Source organism: Orcinus orca, chromosome 9, assembly GCF_937001465.1.
Source record: "Orcinus orca chromosome 9, mOrcOrc1.1, whole genome shotgun sequence".
NCBI classification, from domain to species: Eukaryota; Metazoa; Chordata; class Mammalia; order Artiodactyla; family Delphinidae; genus Orcinus; species Orcinus orca.
Genome location: NC_064567.1, coordinates 39,895,658 through 39,911,646, shown reverse-complemented (window position 1 = coordinate 39,911,646; position 15,989 = coordinate 39,895,658). Strand labels below are relative to the sequence as shown.

Sequence of the window (15,989 nt, the reverse complement as noted above, 5' to 3'; positions counted from 1 at the left end):
GTGAATTTTTCACTTGGTGATGGAGTGGGTGCTGGTGAGTAATAGCAGCCCTCCACTCCCAGAGTGAATAAAGCCGTCTTACTTTGGCATGTGTAGGGAACAGTAACTTCTGCGTGCTGACGACATACTCACCTGCAGTTGCCTGCAGGTTGAAATACCGTGACAACTTACAAGAAACCATAGCTCCTATTCAAAAAGGAGCTTTAACATAGGCATACGTAACTGCTGAAGAAACTGCTTTTCTCATCTCTCTGTGCAAGTTGATGTAAGTCCTTCATAAACACATAACAGATGCCCAAGGAATTCAGACATTTAAGGAAAACCAACAGTAAGGAAGAGAAACCCTAACATCCAACCCTGTATTTACTGACATGCATCAATGAATCAGGCATAGGTCCTTATCTTACCTAACCTGCTTACACCAAGGTTTCCTTCCATGTGGTGATGGTGTCAGACAGTATTAGATGAAACAGTATGAATCCACATTTAGTTTACATTTACATCAACCACAGCCAAAGTCAGTGGAAGATACAGCAGATGTGCAATGTGTATGTTCCCTATTGTTAAAAAACAAAATTCACATGAGTGAATTTTAAAAATCTTACTGGCTTTATTCAACGATTCATGTGTTAGGCAGCTTTCCACCTAGCTGATAGAAAGGAGCTCTGAGGAACTAAACAACATGAAAGACTTACAGGCAGGAAGAAGCAGGACAAGGAAGTTATACCAGCAAAAAGTTGTCGCAAGGTCATTTTCCTTTAGGGGATGGCAGGGGTCTGTCAGGCAGATTACGTCACTAGTGCCCATCAGGTAGTTCCTGATTGGGTTAAGATTCCATTTCTGGGAGAGTTGAAACAGTACTTAAGCTTTGGTTAGGTGTTGTGGGGCTTAGCATAAACAACTTCGTTTTGGGCCTCTTGTCTTATTTTTCACGCTACCATGCAGGCCTTATTTTGACTGTCTTCTGTAAAATTCAGATTCTTCCTCTTAGCTAAACTTTGCTACTTAAACCACTCTCCAGCTTCTCTTCATTCCTTGCCCTGCGGTTGAACTACCCAGTGAAGGGGAGCAGAATTTGCCACCCCAAAAATATGCCTCTTTGGCATAAGGATTATCTTATACTGATTATTGTAAACAAACAAAATCATAGGAGAAGCTCAGAAAACCAAGTAAATGGTACCCTTCTATAAGAGACGTTTACATTTATAAGCAAATCTTCATTTTTAAGTGTCTCCCTCTCTGGACAAGGAAGAGGAGGGTGACAAAATCTCTAGGAACTCTTAGCAGTGAGGAAGGCATGGGCTTAAATCGACACAACAACCATATCCTTGCTTACTGTGCTTTGCCTGAAAATCTCCCATAACTGCCCCCCACTCCAGACATCTTTTTCATCTTTTTGTGTCTTTCCGTAGGTGATGGCTTGGGCCATTCCTGAGTGTTACTCAGTTTTCCTGTCTATCTCCCATATATACAGGAGGTACATGGTATTAAACTTCTTTTTGTTTTTCTCTTGCTAATCTGTCTTTTATTACCTGGGTGGGGACGTTCCTCAGCAAAGAGGAGGACTCTCTAGGAGGGTAGAGGAAAAATAATTTTTACTCCTCTACACTAGATAATTTGCTATACAATTTTATTTATTGTCATTGATAATGTATTGTAAGGAGTATGGGGTGCAGGTGCTTACATTCTCTTGAAAGGAGATCGGTAATAACCATAATAAAATAATTACTGTTGACTTAAATAGACTGCCAGTAATTTCTCCAGCAAAAATGGGTTTATTTGGGATCAACAAAGAGTTGCCATTCAGGGTCTGTAACCATGGCAAACCACATCCAATTCCCCAGCAAAAATGGAGAAGAGAATTATTTCATAGAGGGGAAAAGGAAGCCGAGAGGGTTGTAGTAAAGAGTCCATGGCTTTTCATTGGCTGAGTTGTGACAGTCTCAGCCGACCTCTTGTCAGGAAAGAAAGGAAGTCTTTCTTCTTCCTGTTGGGCTCTGCTATGGTGTTAAGGTGTGAGAGCTCCCATTCTGGTCTACCCATTCTATTTAAATAATTGAGATTTCTGTTTATTAATTTTTTACTTTACTATGTAAGGTGATACACTGTACAAAAGAAAGGAAGTGTAATACAGGGGAAGGATATTGGCAGGGCAGGCAGGTCAAAAACGTGTTACAATTTTCAACTGGATGGTCTGTGTAGGCTTCATTGAGAAGGTGAATTTGCAGGCTTGAGTTATTTGTATGGAAGATGGAAATGTGTGACAAGTTCTAGGAAAAGCAAAGAAGCCAGTGTAGCTGGAAGTCAGTGACACGGGGGAGTAGTTGGAGATGAGTTTATAAAGATAGTGGGGTAGGGGGCAGGACAGATCATGTAGGGCTTTGTCAGCTTTTGTAAAGGGTTTGGCATTGGAATGTGATGTGATAGCTGAGCAAATAAATGATTTTATCTTCTATACGTTTTAAAAGGATCATACTGGCTGCTGTGTTGTTAATAGACTATAGAGGGGCAACAGTGGAACAGAGAGGCCGGTGAGTCTATTTCTGTATTCCAGGATGAGAAATTGATGCAGCTCACACACTACACCAGGAGCGTAGCGGTGGCAGTGGTGGGAAGTGGTTGCCAGTAGGAATTGCTTACTGATTGGATATAGACATCAAAGAGGAGAAAAGGATGATTCCAAGTTTAGTGTTTATAGAGAACCAGAAGGATAGTTGCCATAAACTAAGATGGGGAAAGTTGCAAGAAGACATTTAAGAGGGAAGATGGGAAATTCAGTTTGGACATACCAACTTAGAGACAATGTGTAGAGGGTTGGAGATAGGCCTGAATTTAGAGAGAGTGTGGAGCTGAAGATGTGTATTTTGGAATTGTCAAAATATAGGGAATATTTTAAACCATGAGTGTAAATGAAATCACCAAGGGAATATATATAGATATAAAAAGAAACAATCCAAGAACTGAACCCTCAGGTGCTCTAAAATTAAAATTACAAGGAGAAAATGAGGAACCCACAAAGGTATCTGAGAAGAAGCAGCCAATGAGTTAGGAGTTTTGTGTCTTGAGAGAAAGTGAAACAAAGTTTATCAAGAAGTAGAAAGTGGTCAACTTTGTAAAATGCTGCCACTGAGTCCAGTAAGAAGATGCCTGAGAAGTAGCCATTGTTCTTTCTAGCAATTTAGAGCTCAGAAATGAACTTGACAAGACTACTTTTTATCAAGTGGTGGGGGTGTGCCCCATTGGAGCAGGTATAGAGAGAATGGCAGCAAAACCAAGTGCTTTTAAAGAAATGTGGAAAAGAATTTATACTGAATACATTTTTGGACAGAATTAACATGGATATTTTACTGGAGTTTCAATTATGACTCCATACGTGAGTAGCAAATAGCTTGCTCTTCAGAATGAGGTTCTAGAGGATGATCATAAATATGCTGTGAAAAAAAAATCATGTTCAAATAGATTTGTGAAATATAGATTAAGATTTGAATCTTGTTAAGTGTTTCTTTATAAGGGCGTTCAGTATTGTGATTTATAAGAAATACATGCTTGGTCATTTAGATGATCAGAATACATTTTTCATGTATACAGTTGACCCTCAAACAATACAAGTTTGAACTACACAGGTCCACTTATACACAGATTTTTTTCAATAAATACTTAACATTTATTTTAAGTACTACGCAGTCTGTTGTTGGTTGAATCTGTGGTTTTGGAACTGTGGATAAAACAACCTGACTCTAAAGTTATACTCAGATTTTCCACTGCATGAGGTCAGTGCCCCTAACACCCATGTTGTTGAAGGGTTAGCAACTTGGCTTTCATTCAGTTCCCAGTTCCTAAAACCTTTGGAATTTCCTGTGATGACAGCAAAGCAGTGTTTCTTGTTATGCTAAGCATGTGACTTTAGGACCATACCTAAGGATGGGGGCTGGTTGCTAGAAGTGGTTAGAGGATTAGAACTTTCAGTCCCACCCCTAGGCTTTTGGGAAGGGAGAGGAGCTGAAGATTGAATTGGTAACCAATGATTTAATCAATCCTGCCTCTGTAATGAAGCCTCTATAAAAACCAAAAAAAAAAAAAAAAAAAAAGGAGAGGGTTTGGAGAGCTTCCAAATGGGTGAACACATGGAGATCAGGGAGAGGTGCACCTGGAGAGGGTGTGGAAACTTGGTGTCCTTTCCACATATCATGCTCTATGCACCCCTTCCATTTGGCTGTTCTTAGTCATATCCTTTTATAATAAATCTGTAAGTAGTGTTTCTCTGAGTTCTGTGAGCCTCTCTAGCAAATTAATAGAACCTGAGGAAGGAGTCCAGGGAACCTCCAGTCTGTGGCCAGTTGGTCGGAAGCACAGGTGACAGTCTGGGCTTGCGGTTGGCATCTGAAGTGAAAAATAGTCTTGTAGGACTAAGCCCTTAACCTGTGGGATCTGACCCTGTCTCCAGATAGTGTCAAAATTGAGTTGAATTGTAGCACACCCAGCTGGTGTTAGGAGCATTACTTGGTGGTGTGGGGGGGAAACCTCCCCAAAACATGTTGGAAATTTGGGTCCTTGAATACCCATTTATTGGGCTTCTCAGAGTTTTTAATAAGCTAACCTATATTGTGCATCTCCAGTAGAGATACTAAGTATTGTTTGGACCGTAGAATCATTTTTATTGAGTACCAAATCCAGGTGTGCCACAGCAAAAGTTTGGTGAATACTGGCCTAAATAAAACTGAATAACAAATCATAATGAATTTTTAGAACATGTGCATGAACACGTATTAAATGGTACTTCAAGTAGAGCAAGGATGATAGCATATATTATGCTTGTGCTCCCATTCTCCCCCTCCCTTTCTCTTTCTCTCTCATCTGTTTGAATTAAGTATGACCTGAAAAAGATTATCCGTCAAACACATTATGATTTTATTTAGTGTAGCTTACATTTAATCAACATGCTTTTCTTCTTTTGATCACCACTCTGAATAACATTGTTTTTTCAGAACTATTTTATACCTATAAAAGCCATCATGAAGCAAATTATGACAGTACAACTTATGTAAATGAAAAGCTCCTTTATTATTCTTCCAAGAAAATAAAAACTAGTCATTATTGTTTCTATGTTGTATTTTAAAAATAAGACGGTATTTGAGGACAGAAGAGTCAAAGTGGATAAAGAGCGAGAATGATTCTTATAGTCTTATCTGTTTACTTTTGGACTAGTATTAGGAACTGGTGCTATCAAACAGGTTCTGACAGTGAGGAATGAAATAATTACAGGCACACACACCCCCCCATACATATTCTGCTTCTTGAAATATTCTTTGGCTATGTCTGCAAAATAATGGGGTACATGGAAACATCAAAATACTAATATAAGTAAGTAGTTTGTTACAGTCTTTCAAGAATCATCTGCTCTTTTTTACTCTGCAAATATGCCTAAATTTAAAAAATTACTGGTCTTATTCCTAATGTAAACTTTAACGGTAGACTTCTGGTGAGATAGTCTCATCTTGTGGGGGGACATAAAGCATCCTTTTCTCACCCAACCCCAACCACACCAAAAAATAAATTATTACAAAAGGGTGACAGGGAGGGAGAGAGAGAAGGAGAATGGAAGGGGAGGAGCCGAAGATACCAAGTCTAGAAAAGCAGTGTGTAGAGTTTTTTGGGGAAGAGTTGCAGTATTTGGTGGGGAAAGTGGAGTGAAAAGTTTCCTACAAAGTAGCAAGAATTCGCTTCACAGACATGGGGAAAATAATAGCAGATGCTGAAGTGGAATGGAGTAGTGTCTCCAAATATCTGAGGGAAAAATGCTTTTGAACTTTGTAAACAAATAAATATTAATAGAAGGTGAACCCAAAATAAAGACATTTTAGAAATGCAAGAACTCAAAGATTACCATCCACATACCCTTTATGAAAAAAACTACTGGTTTTTTACTCTGAATTATAATGTACAAGAAGGGTTACAACATGGGAAACTAGACAGTGTGGCTGAGTATATACCCTCATGAAGAAATAAAGAAAGCTAGAAAGAAATTGAGAGCATACATTAGAATTTGACACTTGGGAATTTCTCATTTGGAAAACTGATATTGTTTTATTACTCAATTTACAACGAATTTGTTTATATAATATTATAAATGTTTTTCAATTAATCTATAAACAGTACACCAAAGATTTAATTACATTTATTGGTTAATGATGTAAAATGTACCTCACATTGGGAAATAGAAGAAAAAAGGAGAGGAAAAGGCTTAGTGTACCAATTCTATAATCTTTCACGGTAGGTGGTTGATTCTGTCTAAAGTTGATAAAGACCATGATTAGGTATATTATTTTCAATTTTAAATGGCAACCACCAAAAGATCTGCTAATAGACACTGGTAACATGATAATTTCTGAGGAGTAGTACTGGGAGGTCAGGGAAGACTTAACTTTGCATTTTATATCAACCTGTTGTGTTCGAATTGTTTGTGAATGCATTTTTTTCTACATTAGTATATTTTTAAAGGAAAAAAAAAAGCCTGGTGTATCAGTTAGGATGCCTGCAACTAACAGAAAACCCCTAAATTAAATTTACTCAAGCAATACAAAGCTTATTCTCTTCTTTAACAAGGAGTCCAGAGGTCAGGCAGCTGCAGGAGTGGTATTTGCCAGGAATCTGGTTTTGCTTTTTCATAGCTGTCTGGGCTCTGATCTCTGTGTTGGCTTCATCCTGATGGCTGTTAGGAGCCATGAAACCTTTTCTTGAATGCCCTAAAAAAAATTTTCCCTCCCAACTTACTGGCCAGAAATGTTCCATACTGTTACATGTTTACACCTAAACCAGTCGTTAACAAGGAGAATATGACCACCATGCTTGGTTTGGGCTAGTCAAGTCCACCTGCTGGGGCTGCGGATATTCTCCCCTACAACTCATGGTCTCCTGGAAAAGTATTGATACCTGGAGAAAAAGGTGCTTTATTAGAGAGGACTTAAGAGGATGGATGGGAAGGATGTATATATTATAAGCAATTGAATATTTAAACTTAAAAAAAAGACTTCAGTGGTCTTGAATGTTTTTACTTCCTTTATAATTTATTCTTCACCATTAGATGTTTTTAAAGAGGATTGGGCTTTTCTCTTTGTACCTCCAAATGGTAGCTGAGTTTTTGTTTCAGTTAGGAACCAACCCCACCTTAAATATTGTAGAATCTTGGCATTGGTAGGTTTAATGTTTATGGTTTTAGCTATTTGGGACAGACCCCAAAGTTCCATAATATAAGAATTTGTGGGGCTTCCCTGGTGGCGCAGTGGTTGAGAGTCCGCCTGCCAATGCAGGGGGCGCGGGTTCGTGCCCCGGTCCGGGAGGATCCCACGTGCCGCAGAGCGGCTGGGCCCGTGAGCCATGGCCGCTGAGCCTGCGCGTCCGGAGCCTGTGCTCTGCAGCAGGAGAGGCCACGGCAGTGAGAGGCCCGCGTACCGCAAAAAAAAAAAAAAAAAAAAAGAATTTGTGATTTTTCTGGGGTATAAAATTGAATTCCATACCTTGCTAGTCTATCATTCAGGATATAGTCATTTAGGTAGTAAGTAGGCCTAGTCACCTATTCAGCATCTACATATCAAAATATCTTTGAATACTTTGTATTTATCATTATGTAGGCATTTTAAGAGGGAAATTATTTGCTAAATGGTGTTCACTAAATTTGAGATATAAGTCTCTTTCATCAAAGTCAAGGCTATTACATTCTTTTTCGTGTGAAGATTGGTTGCTACCCTCACCCATTTACCTGATCAAATCTTTTGCACCCACCCCTTTCTGTTCTGCCCCATTCTGCCTCTGTCAAACCTCAATTTTCCTCATTTATTTGAATACTGGCTTTGAATTTTAACTACTGGTCTGTAGGGAGTCAAATCTACACCTGGATCATTTCCCTTAGCCTTGGCCCTGCCAACTCATTGTTTTCATCTTTCCCCCACCAAGCTATGCTGCTGACATCCCAGAGATGCCTCATGGTAGTCTTTTTTTGGGTTACAACACATTATGTAATTATCACTCACTAAATTAGCAACTTAAAGACTTTCCACTATTTAATTTTTTTAAACTTGATTTCCTATTATTCAAATTAATTTCACATAATAATAATCACTTGAATTACATGATTCATTACACATATTAGGGAAAAGTCACTAAAATTCTCTGCTGATATTTTACAGTTTACTTTTAGTTACAACTAAATGTATTAATATGTATGTATTATTTAAAAGAGCAATAACGTTTTCTTGTTTTTAAATGAGTTTTCTTAGCATTTTCTACATTATATTACATGTTTCATAATTAGAAATGGAATGAACTGGTGTTTGCTAATGCATATATTTGGTTATTTATTTGTGTTCATTCTTAACATTTAGATAATACCGATTCTCACTCCCTGATGCATAGATCAGGAATATAGGCCCACATAGATCTGAGATATAAGATATGGAAAAAAACATTTTACTTTGCTTTTCAGGGAGGGTTTTGATCCTTTCATCTGGGTTCCTTTCCCTGTGTAGGCAGAGATGTTAATGTTAGTTGGCATAGGCTGGTCTATGCTGCAGTAATATATTAGTCACATTCATTTTCTTAAATATTGGAATAGTATCAAAATAAATATGCCTAGTGACTATATTATGTAATGCTATATTTTTGAAAAAGGAATAGCTGTAAACCAGCTTTTCCCAAAGTGTGTTATGTGTGTGTTCAATGAAAATAAGAATTCTATAGTCACGCATGGGAAAGAGTAGGTTTCCTCATTCTCCTAAGACTTCTCAAAGTCTTTAATATGCTAATTTTTACATTGGATAGCTCTAAGAAGCAAATATAGTTTGAGGCATTTCTAAAATCTATGATCAAAAACTGTTTTTTCTAGGAGCGTCTCTTTGGACCAATTAAGTAAGAGAAGAATTCCGTGTAACACTCTTTGGAAACTCTGGGCTAGAAATACCTTTAAATCTAATTAAAGAACAAACTTTTGTGAAAGGCAAGCTTTTAAAAACTCTACTGTAAAAGCTTTCCATGAATAAGTGTTAGGACTAATGTCCCTTATAGCGCTACTATGGGCAGTAGAGAAAATTTATTACAAGAGTGATTTGAAGAGAGTCATGACATTAAAAGTGTAAAGCACATGTATATAGTATTACCTTTCCTTTCTTTGTTATAAATGTTGCAAAGCTCTGGATTACAGTTAGTTGTTGATCATAAAGACAGAATACCTATGGTTAAGAGATACATTATGCATGGTAATGCATCTTAAGCGGTAAGAGCCTAAAAGTCCTCCTTTTTGTATTCTCAGAATGCTCACTGAAATCTCAGTGTTTGTTTGCCACCTGGAAAATGACATAAAAATTACAAATATCGTAAACTAGTATTGGGGAAATCAGAAAATTCACCTAAATGGAAAAAAGTGCAAAGATAAATGCATCCATACTCATTCATAGCTGGCAATCTTCTTTCTTCATTGAGAAAATGGAAGTAGTCTGAAAAGAACTTCCCAAGTTTCCCATCATCTTCCTATAGCAGCAGCTCCACTTTCTCTCCCTTTCCATGAGCCCAGCTACCATCAATAAGCTCCTCAAGTTCCCTCCTAAAGCCAACCCCTCCACCATACACTGGATCACATCACTCAGAGCATTCAAAAATACTTTCCCAAAAATTCTTCCTTCCTGCTCCTGTTACCAATTTTGCTTTTCATTCAATAATTCCTACCAGAGAACAAACCTGTTGCTCTTTCTCCACATTAAAAACAAATTCTTGTCTTGACTCCACTTTTCCAACCAATTGCTGTCTCATTTCTTTGCTCATCTTTGTAGCAAGACTTCTCCAAAGAGTTTCCATTCCCACCACTCTACCAGAACTTGTGTCGTCAGGGTTATTGATGAGCTCCACACTGCAAAAGCAGTGTCAAATAACAGATAAATTGGCCACTTCTCAGGCCTCATTTTACACACAATTCAATATTCTCCTCCTTAATATTCTTTCTTTGCTTAGTTCCCAGAACACCAAACTCTTGGTTTTTCTTGTCCCTCATTGGTTGTTGCTTCGCAGTTTCCTTTGCTGATTTTTCCTTCTCTTCTTTGCATCTTCTCAGTCCTGGTTCCTCCCTCTTTTCTTTCTTCTCCCCTCTTCTCTCTTCCCTTCCTTTCTCTTCTCTTCCCTCTCTTCCCTTCCCCTTTCATCTATTATCTCTCTTCTATTCCTATTACACTTATTCCTTTCATGTCCTCTTTTCATGGTTTTAAAGTCATCAGTATACCTGCCACTTCCAAATTTCTGTCTCTGGGCTGGATCTCTCTCCTAAACTCAGATTCATATATTCAACTATCTAAAGTACAGTTCTACTCAACATATCTAAAATAGAATTCTTGATATTCCAACTCAGATCTGCTCCATCTCAGCTGATTGTCAGTCCATCCTGCCAGGTGCTCGGGTTGAAACCTTGGACTGATTCTTTTTTTTTTTTTCTTAACATTTTTATTGGAGTATAATTGTTTTACAATGGTGTCTTAGTTTCTGCTTTATAACAAAGCGAATCAGTTATACATATATCCCCATATCTCTTCCCTCTTGCATCTCCCTCCCTCCCACCCTCCCTATCCCACCCTTCTAGCTGGTCACAAAGCACCAAGCTGATCTCCCTGTGCTTTGCGACTGCTTCCCACTAGCTATCTACCTTACGTTTGGTAGTGTATATATGTCAATATATACACTACCACTCTCTCACTTTGCCTTGGACTGATTCTTGATTTCTTTCTTGCTCTTGTACTCCCACCCCATAGCCAATTCTACTGGCTATACCTTCAGAATATTTTCAGAATCTCACAACTTCTTATCACCCCAATACCAATACCACCATCATCCCTCATATGGATTAGTGGGTAAAGGTAAATTTCCATCCTTTATTCCTTATATTGTGTTATCAAACCAGCAACTAAGATTATCCTTTTAAAAGGTAAGTCAGAACTTGTCATTTCTCTGCCCAAAGCTTTCCATTTACTCTATTCTCATTCACAGTAGAAGCTAAATCCTCCATAATATTCCACAAAGTATTATATAATCAGCCCACCCTCCCCCTTAGCTCACTAATTTTATCTTCTCCTCCTTTTCCCCTTGTTCATTCTGTTCCTGCCAGACTGGGCTCCTTAATCTTTCAGGAACATACCAGGCATGCTTCCTCCTTAGGGCTTTTGCACTACCTATTTCCTCTCTTTGGACCATTCTACCATACGACCAACCCTTTCATGTTCTTCTAGTCTTAGCTCAAATGTCACCTTTTCGGTGCAACCTCCTGGCCCACCCTATTTAATACTACATGGTGTCCCTCCTCCTCCACCCTCCCCATCCCTTTCATCTCCATTTTTTTTTACATACAGTTGTATTTGCTTACTTATTATGTTGTTATGTGTTTCTTCTTGATAGACTGTAAGTTCCATGAGGCTAGGAATCTTTATTTTGTTCACTGATGTGTCTTAAGTGCCTAGGTCTGTGACTGGCATAGAGTGGATACTCAGTATTTACTGAATGAATGAATTAGACATCTCAACGAGATGTGCATATCTCAGCAATTTGATTTTTGGAAACATTACAGTATTTTCATTTATCTCATAGAAAGGGGTTAATCCGAATAGGGACATTTTAATTATACCAGATAAACGACATCTGTTCATAAAGATATTGAGAATCTAACATGGTCATCTAGCAGATTTTTTTTCCTCCCAAATGATAACATCTCTTTTGCTATAAGTTTTTTCTCATTGTTTTTCTTTCAGACATTATAGTGTTAGAAAATAATATTCTGTTCAAATACCATAGTCCAAGCTCTCAGAGATAGTATCTCATAAGAAATTATTTTTGAAAGGAGACAAAAATGCAGTTTATATATTGATACTGGTGGATCTTCAGGTACTCAGAATACTAGGATATGGCTCCTCACTTATAAGAAGATCAAAGGGAAACTTTAAAAGAACTTTTATTGAGTTAAGAAGTTAAAATCAGCTGTTAACTCTCTTTATAGAGACACTCTTTACTGCATGGGAATGTGTGAGCTTATTTTTTACAAACTTTGAAAATAATAAATCTTCCTTCTCCCAACCCCTTTGAGCTGTGTGCACAAGGACCTAAACATGCAATTTAAATTTTACTTTAAAACTATAATAATGGTGTACTGAAAATGTCCCCTATTTGGTAATTACAAATAAACAAAAGAATTCTGTTTTTTCCAACATTTCCGGAATATTTTTAAATTGATCATAAAGTAGGTAAAAGAAAATCTCAATGAATTCATGTTTGGACAATTTATAGAATGTCCTTTCAGCCGAGACTGCTAACAGAAAGAATGATGTGCACTTCATGCTGCCAAGGGTTACATTATGGCAACAGAGAAAGGGCTTCCATGGAGGACTTCAGAGCCATTTAGCCCAGGATCCAGCTATGCCTGAAGCCAATACTTGCCTTGGACTCCTCGGTTATGTGAGACCAAAAAAAAAAGTCGTCTTTTTACATTAGTTAGACTGATGTAGTTGAATTCTAGCAACTGCCACTCAATTAAATCCTTCATCAAGTGTCAGGAGCAGTAAGGAATCACATTGGGTTGTCCCAGAGAAGGAAGGGGGAGGACAGGAGGACAAAGGAAGATTATGCTTAGATAAGAAGATAGATATGTGCTGGCCTTGTGAAGAGAGGGATCCTCTGAGACTGGGAGGAAGCAGTGATGGCAGATTAAAGATGGCAGAGCTTCCCTTCCCACTCAGCTGCTCTGGAAGACTCCATGGAGACAGTAAGTACTTGCAGGTCTATGGTTTGATCCCTGAGTATCTCAGTCTTAATAGCATTTTTGTTAAGTCCCTGTGACCAGTCCTGTGGTCATTATACAAATGACCTAAAGTTGTGCTGAGGCCTGACAGGGTTATCCAGTTGCCCCAGTATGCTATAAAATATTTTCATTTTCACTGAATTCCCTGATGTAAAAAAGAGGTTGGAAAGCACTAGAGAGGATTGCATTGTGGAGCTTCTATCGCAGTGTCTGTTGTAGGTAAGATAGTGGCCTTCCCAAGATGTACATGTTAATTCCCGGAACCCATGAATATTAGGTACGTGACAAGGGAGAATTAGGTTGCAGATTGAACTGTGTGTGTTAACCATCTTTTACATAAGGAGGTTATCCTGGATTATTTAGGAGGGGCTAATATAATCACAAGGGTCTTTAAATGGGTCAGAGAGAAGCGGAAGAGTCAGAATATGAGAGATGGTGTCCCGAGAAGGACTTGATTTGTCATTTCTGGCTTTGAAGGTGGAGGAAAGGGCTACTAATCAAGGAATGAAGGCAGCTTCCATGACGTTTGAAAAAGGCAAGAAAATGGGTTCTCCCTTAGAGCCTCCAGAAGGCAAGAAAATGGGTTCTCCCTTAGAGCCTTCAGAAAGGCAAGAAAATGGGTTCTCCCTTAGAGCCTCCAGAAAGGCAAGAAAATGGGTTCTCCCTTAGAGCCTCCAGAAAGGCCTCCACAGGCCTGGCAATGCCTTGATTTTAGCCCAGTAGAGTCCATTTCAGACTTCTAACCTCTAGAACTATGAGATAATAAATTTGTGTTGTTTTTTATCTGCTAAGTTTGTGATAATTTGTTGCAGCTACAATAGGAAAATAATACAGGGTCCTGTAGAGGACAGAGGTTCAGTGCTTGATGGAAAAATCAGGCAGCAGAAGGTGGATGATGATGACAGCTGTGGACTAAGGGCCAGGCCTGCCCCATTTTGCTGTCACCATCTTAGTCTCAGGATTCTCATACATTTCTCAGAGGGTGGCAGGGTGTACCAGTAATGGTATTTACCATCCCATCAGCAGGTAGGTGGGAGATCCAAACCAGATTTAATTTTATTTGGAAAATGAGGTGCTTGTATCAGAATACCATGGAACAATGAAAGTGTTGTTTATCAATTGTGTAACATCAATTTTGAATTTTGTTCATTTATACTCTATTGAAGTCACTTTTTGAACCAATTACCAGCGTCAAGTCTTTACAACTGTCTATAAAACCCCCAACTGACCTTTTCCTGGAGGATTTCTACTGTATGAAGTTGATACATTTCTCCCTTTTGATGTTATTCTCACCAGCAGTAGCACTACTCCATCGTTGTTTATAACCGTCAGTAAACTTTTCGTGAGCTCTTTTTCAACTTGCACCCACTTCGAGCAGTAGCCAGCTCACTATGAATCTCGTCTCTTCTGTTCTTGACCATCCCTCCCACCTCAGTGAACGCTGTAGGGCCCAAACCCTTCTCTTCTCCCTTCCATCCTCATCTGAAGACATCCTGTTGTCTTGTTATCTTAAAGGCGCTGATCGTCATGAAAGATCATGAATTTATCCTCTGTTAGGATTCTAACTAGTCTTCATACTCTTTAAACACCACCCATTAGTTTGTTAAAAGCTTTCTCTTATTCCATTCTTTGACCTTTACATATATTTTCTTGTTACCTCTCCACTGAATTCTGTGCACCACATTATTAAAAATAATTATCATTTGTCTATCAACTTCCCAAATTTGAAGTTGATGTGAAACAGTTTCTGCTATATAATAAAGATGCAAAAACAACTCAGTGTCATTTCAAATGGAATCATACTATGAATTAGGCTGATAAGCTCTTATATTGGTGGTACCTGGTCACATCTTTTTTCTTTTCCCACGTATTCTCAGTAATGATAGGAACTCTCAGACATTTAATTTTACTTGTTGACTGTGTCTTGGGTAGTCAGGTGCTATTTTTCGTATATCTTAAAGTATTTTCCACATTAAACTGTAACATAAAGAGTGACTTTACAGTCTTTAGTGCTGCTGTTATTTCTCATAAAAATCACTTGGTATATATTGGTTGAATTGTAGTTTAAGACGTAGTCTTTGTTTCAATTAGATGGATTAAAAATCGTATTGCGCAGAGGTGAAAAGACTTTCTTCAAAATGATATTTTTCATTTTTTCCCAGTATTATTAGGAAAGAAGAAGAAACTACCTTTATGCTGTTTAGCTTACTGCCTGAAGGACAGATTTTTTTCATTTAGTTTCACTGATGCATTAGTATTTGTGATACAGCAGAAGCTGGAACATTACAAATGTCCGCAATTGTTTGCATTGCTGTAGGGAATTAAATGTTGTTAATATCTATTACTGGACTAAATGAATGAATTAAGTAGCCAGAAACAAATATGATTGTCAAGCGTGATTTAGTTGGCGTATAGCTTTAGAACAGCTGCCAAATTTAATATGGGGGGGTGGAGGAGGGTTTCATATCATTTGCAAATAGCATTTTGCAATGTCGGACACCTCTGTTTTTCCACTAGATGGAGGCCTTGCTTTGCCTTAAAGCCGTGGACCGCTTGGGTGCTGCAGTGTGGTATAAAATGAATAAAATTCTACAGAGTTTTTCTTTTTCCTTCTTTGTTCCATTGCTTTTATTGTTAGCTAACATCTGTGCCTTGCGCATGCTTTTGTCCTTTGGAGGGGGCTGTAAAAGAAAGAGAGGATCAAGTTAGAAGCGGGGAGAGCAGGGAAATCAGAGGTTAAAACTGGTGCTAACACAAGCTGCACTGTGAGAAGGCTGAGGTTTTCCTTTATTTCCTCTCATTTTAGTCATCAGTATCGCTGACCCTGCTCTTGGACACACAGGATACACGGGGCCTCACTTTCTTGGGCATTCCTGATATATTTATTATCAAGATACACCTTTTCAGTGTCCTGTTTCTTCATAAGGATTTAGATTTGTGTTTTGGTTCTTCTAATACTGTACTCATTGAGGCACGGTACTAGGAGCTTTCACATCAACCATCTCATCTCATTCTCAACAAAAAAAATAGCCGTTAGCTATTCTGGCAAGGTAATTTGCTAAAAGGTTTTCCAGACTGATGTGTTGTGGGTATTTCCACAATATTTCAGTATCGTGGTTCAGTAAATTTGGAGTACATTGTAATAGATACTATTAAAAAACATGTACTTATT

General features: G+C 38.3%; 1 protein-coding gene across 1 annotated transcript in view; it reads left to right on the top strand.

Annotated features, from left to right (window-relative positions):
* Nucleotides 1-13,249: 13,249 nt before the first annotated feature.
* LOC101281581 (T-complex protein 1 subunit alpha-like) overlaps nucleotides 13,250-15,989 on the top strand; it is a 77,144-nt gene continuing 74,404 nt past the window's right edge. Inside the window, 3 exon segments of the mRNA XM_033428342.2 lie at nucleotides 13,250-13,341; nucleotides 13,630-13,735; nucleotides 15,335-15,387. Of these exon segments, the coding sequence (XP_033284233.1) occupies nucleotides 13,250-13,341; nucleotides 13,630-13,735; nucleotides 15,335-15,387 (251 nt within the window).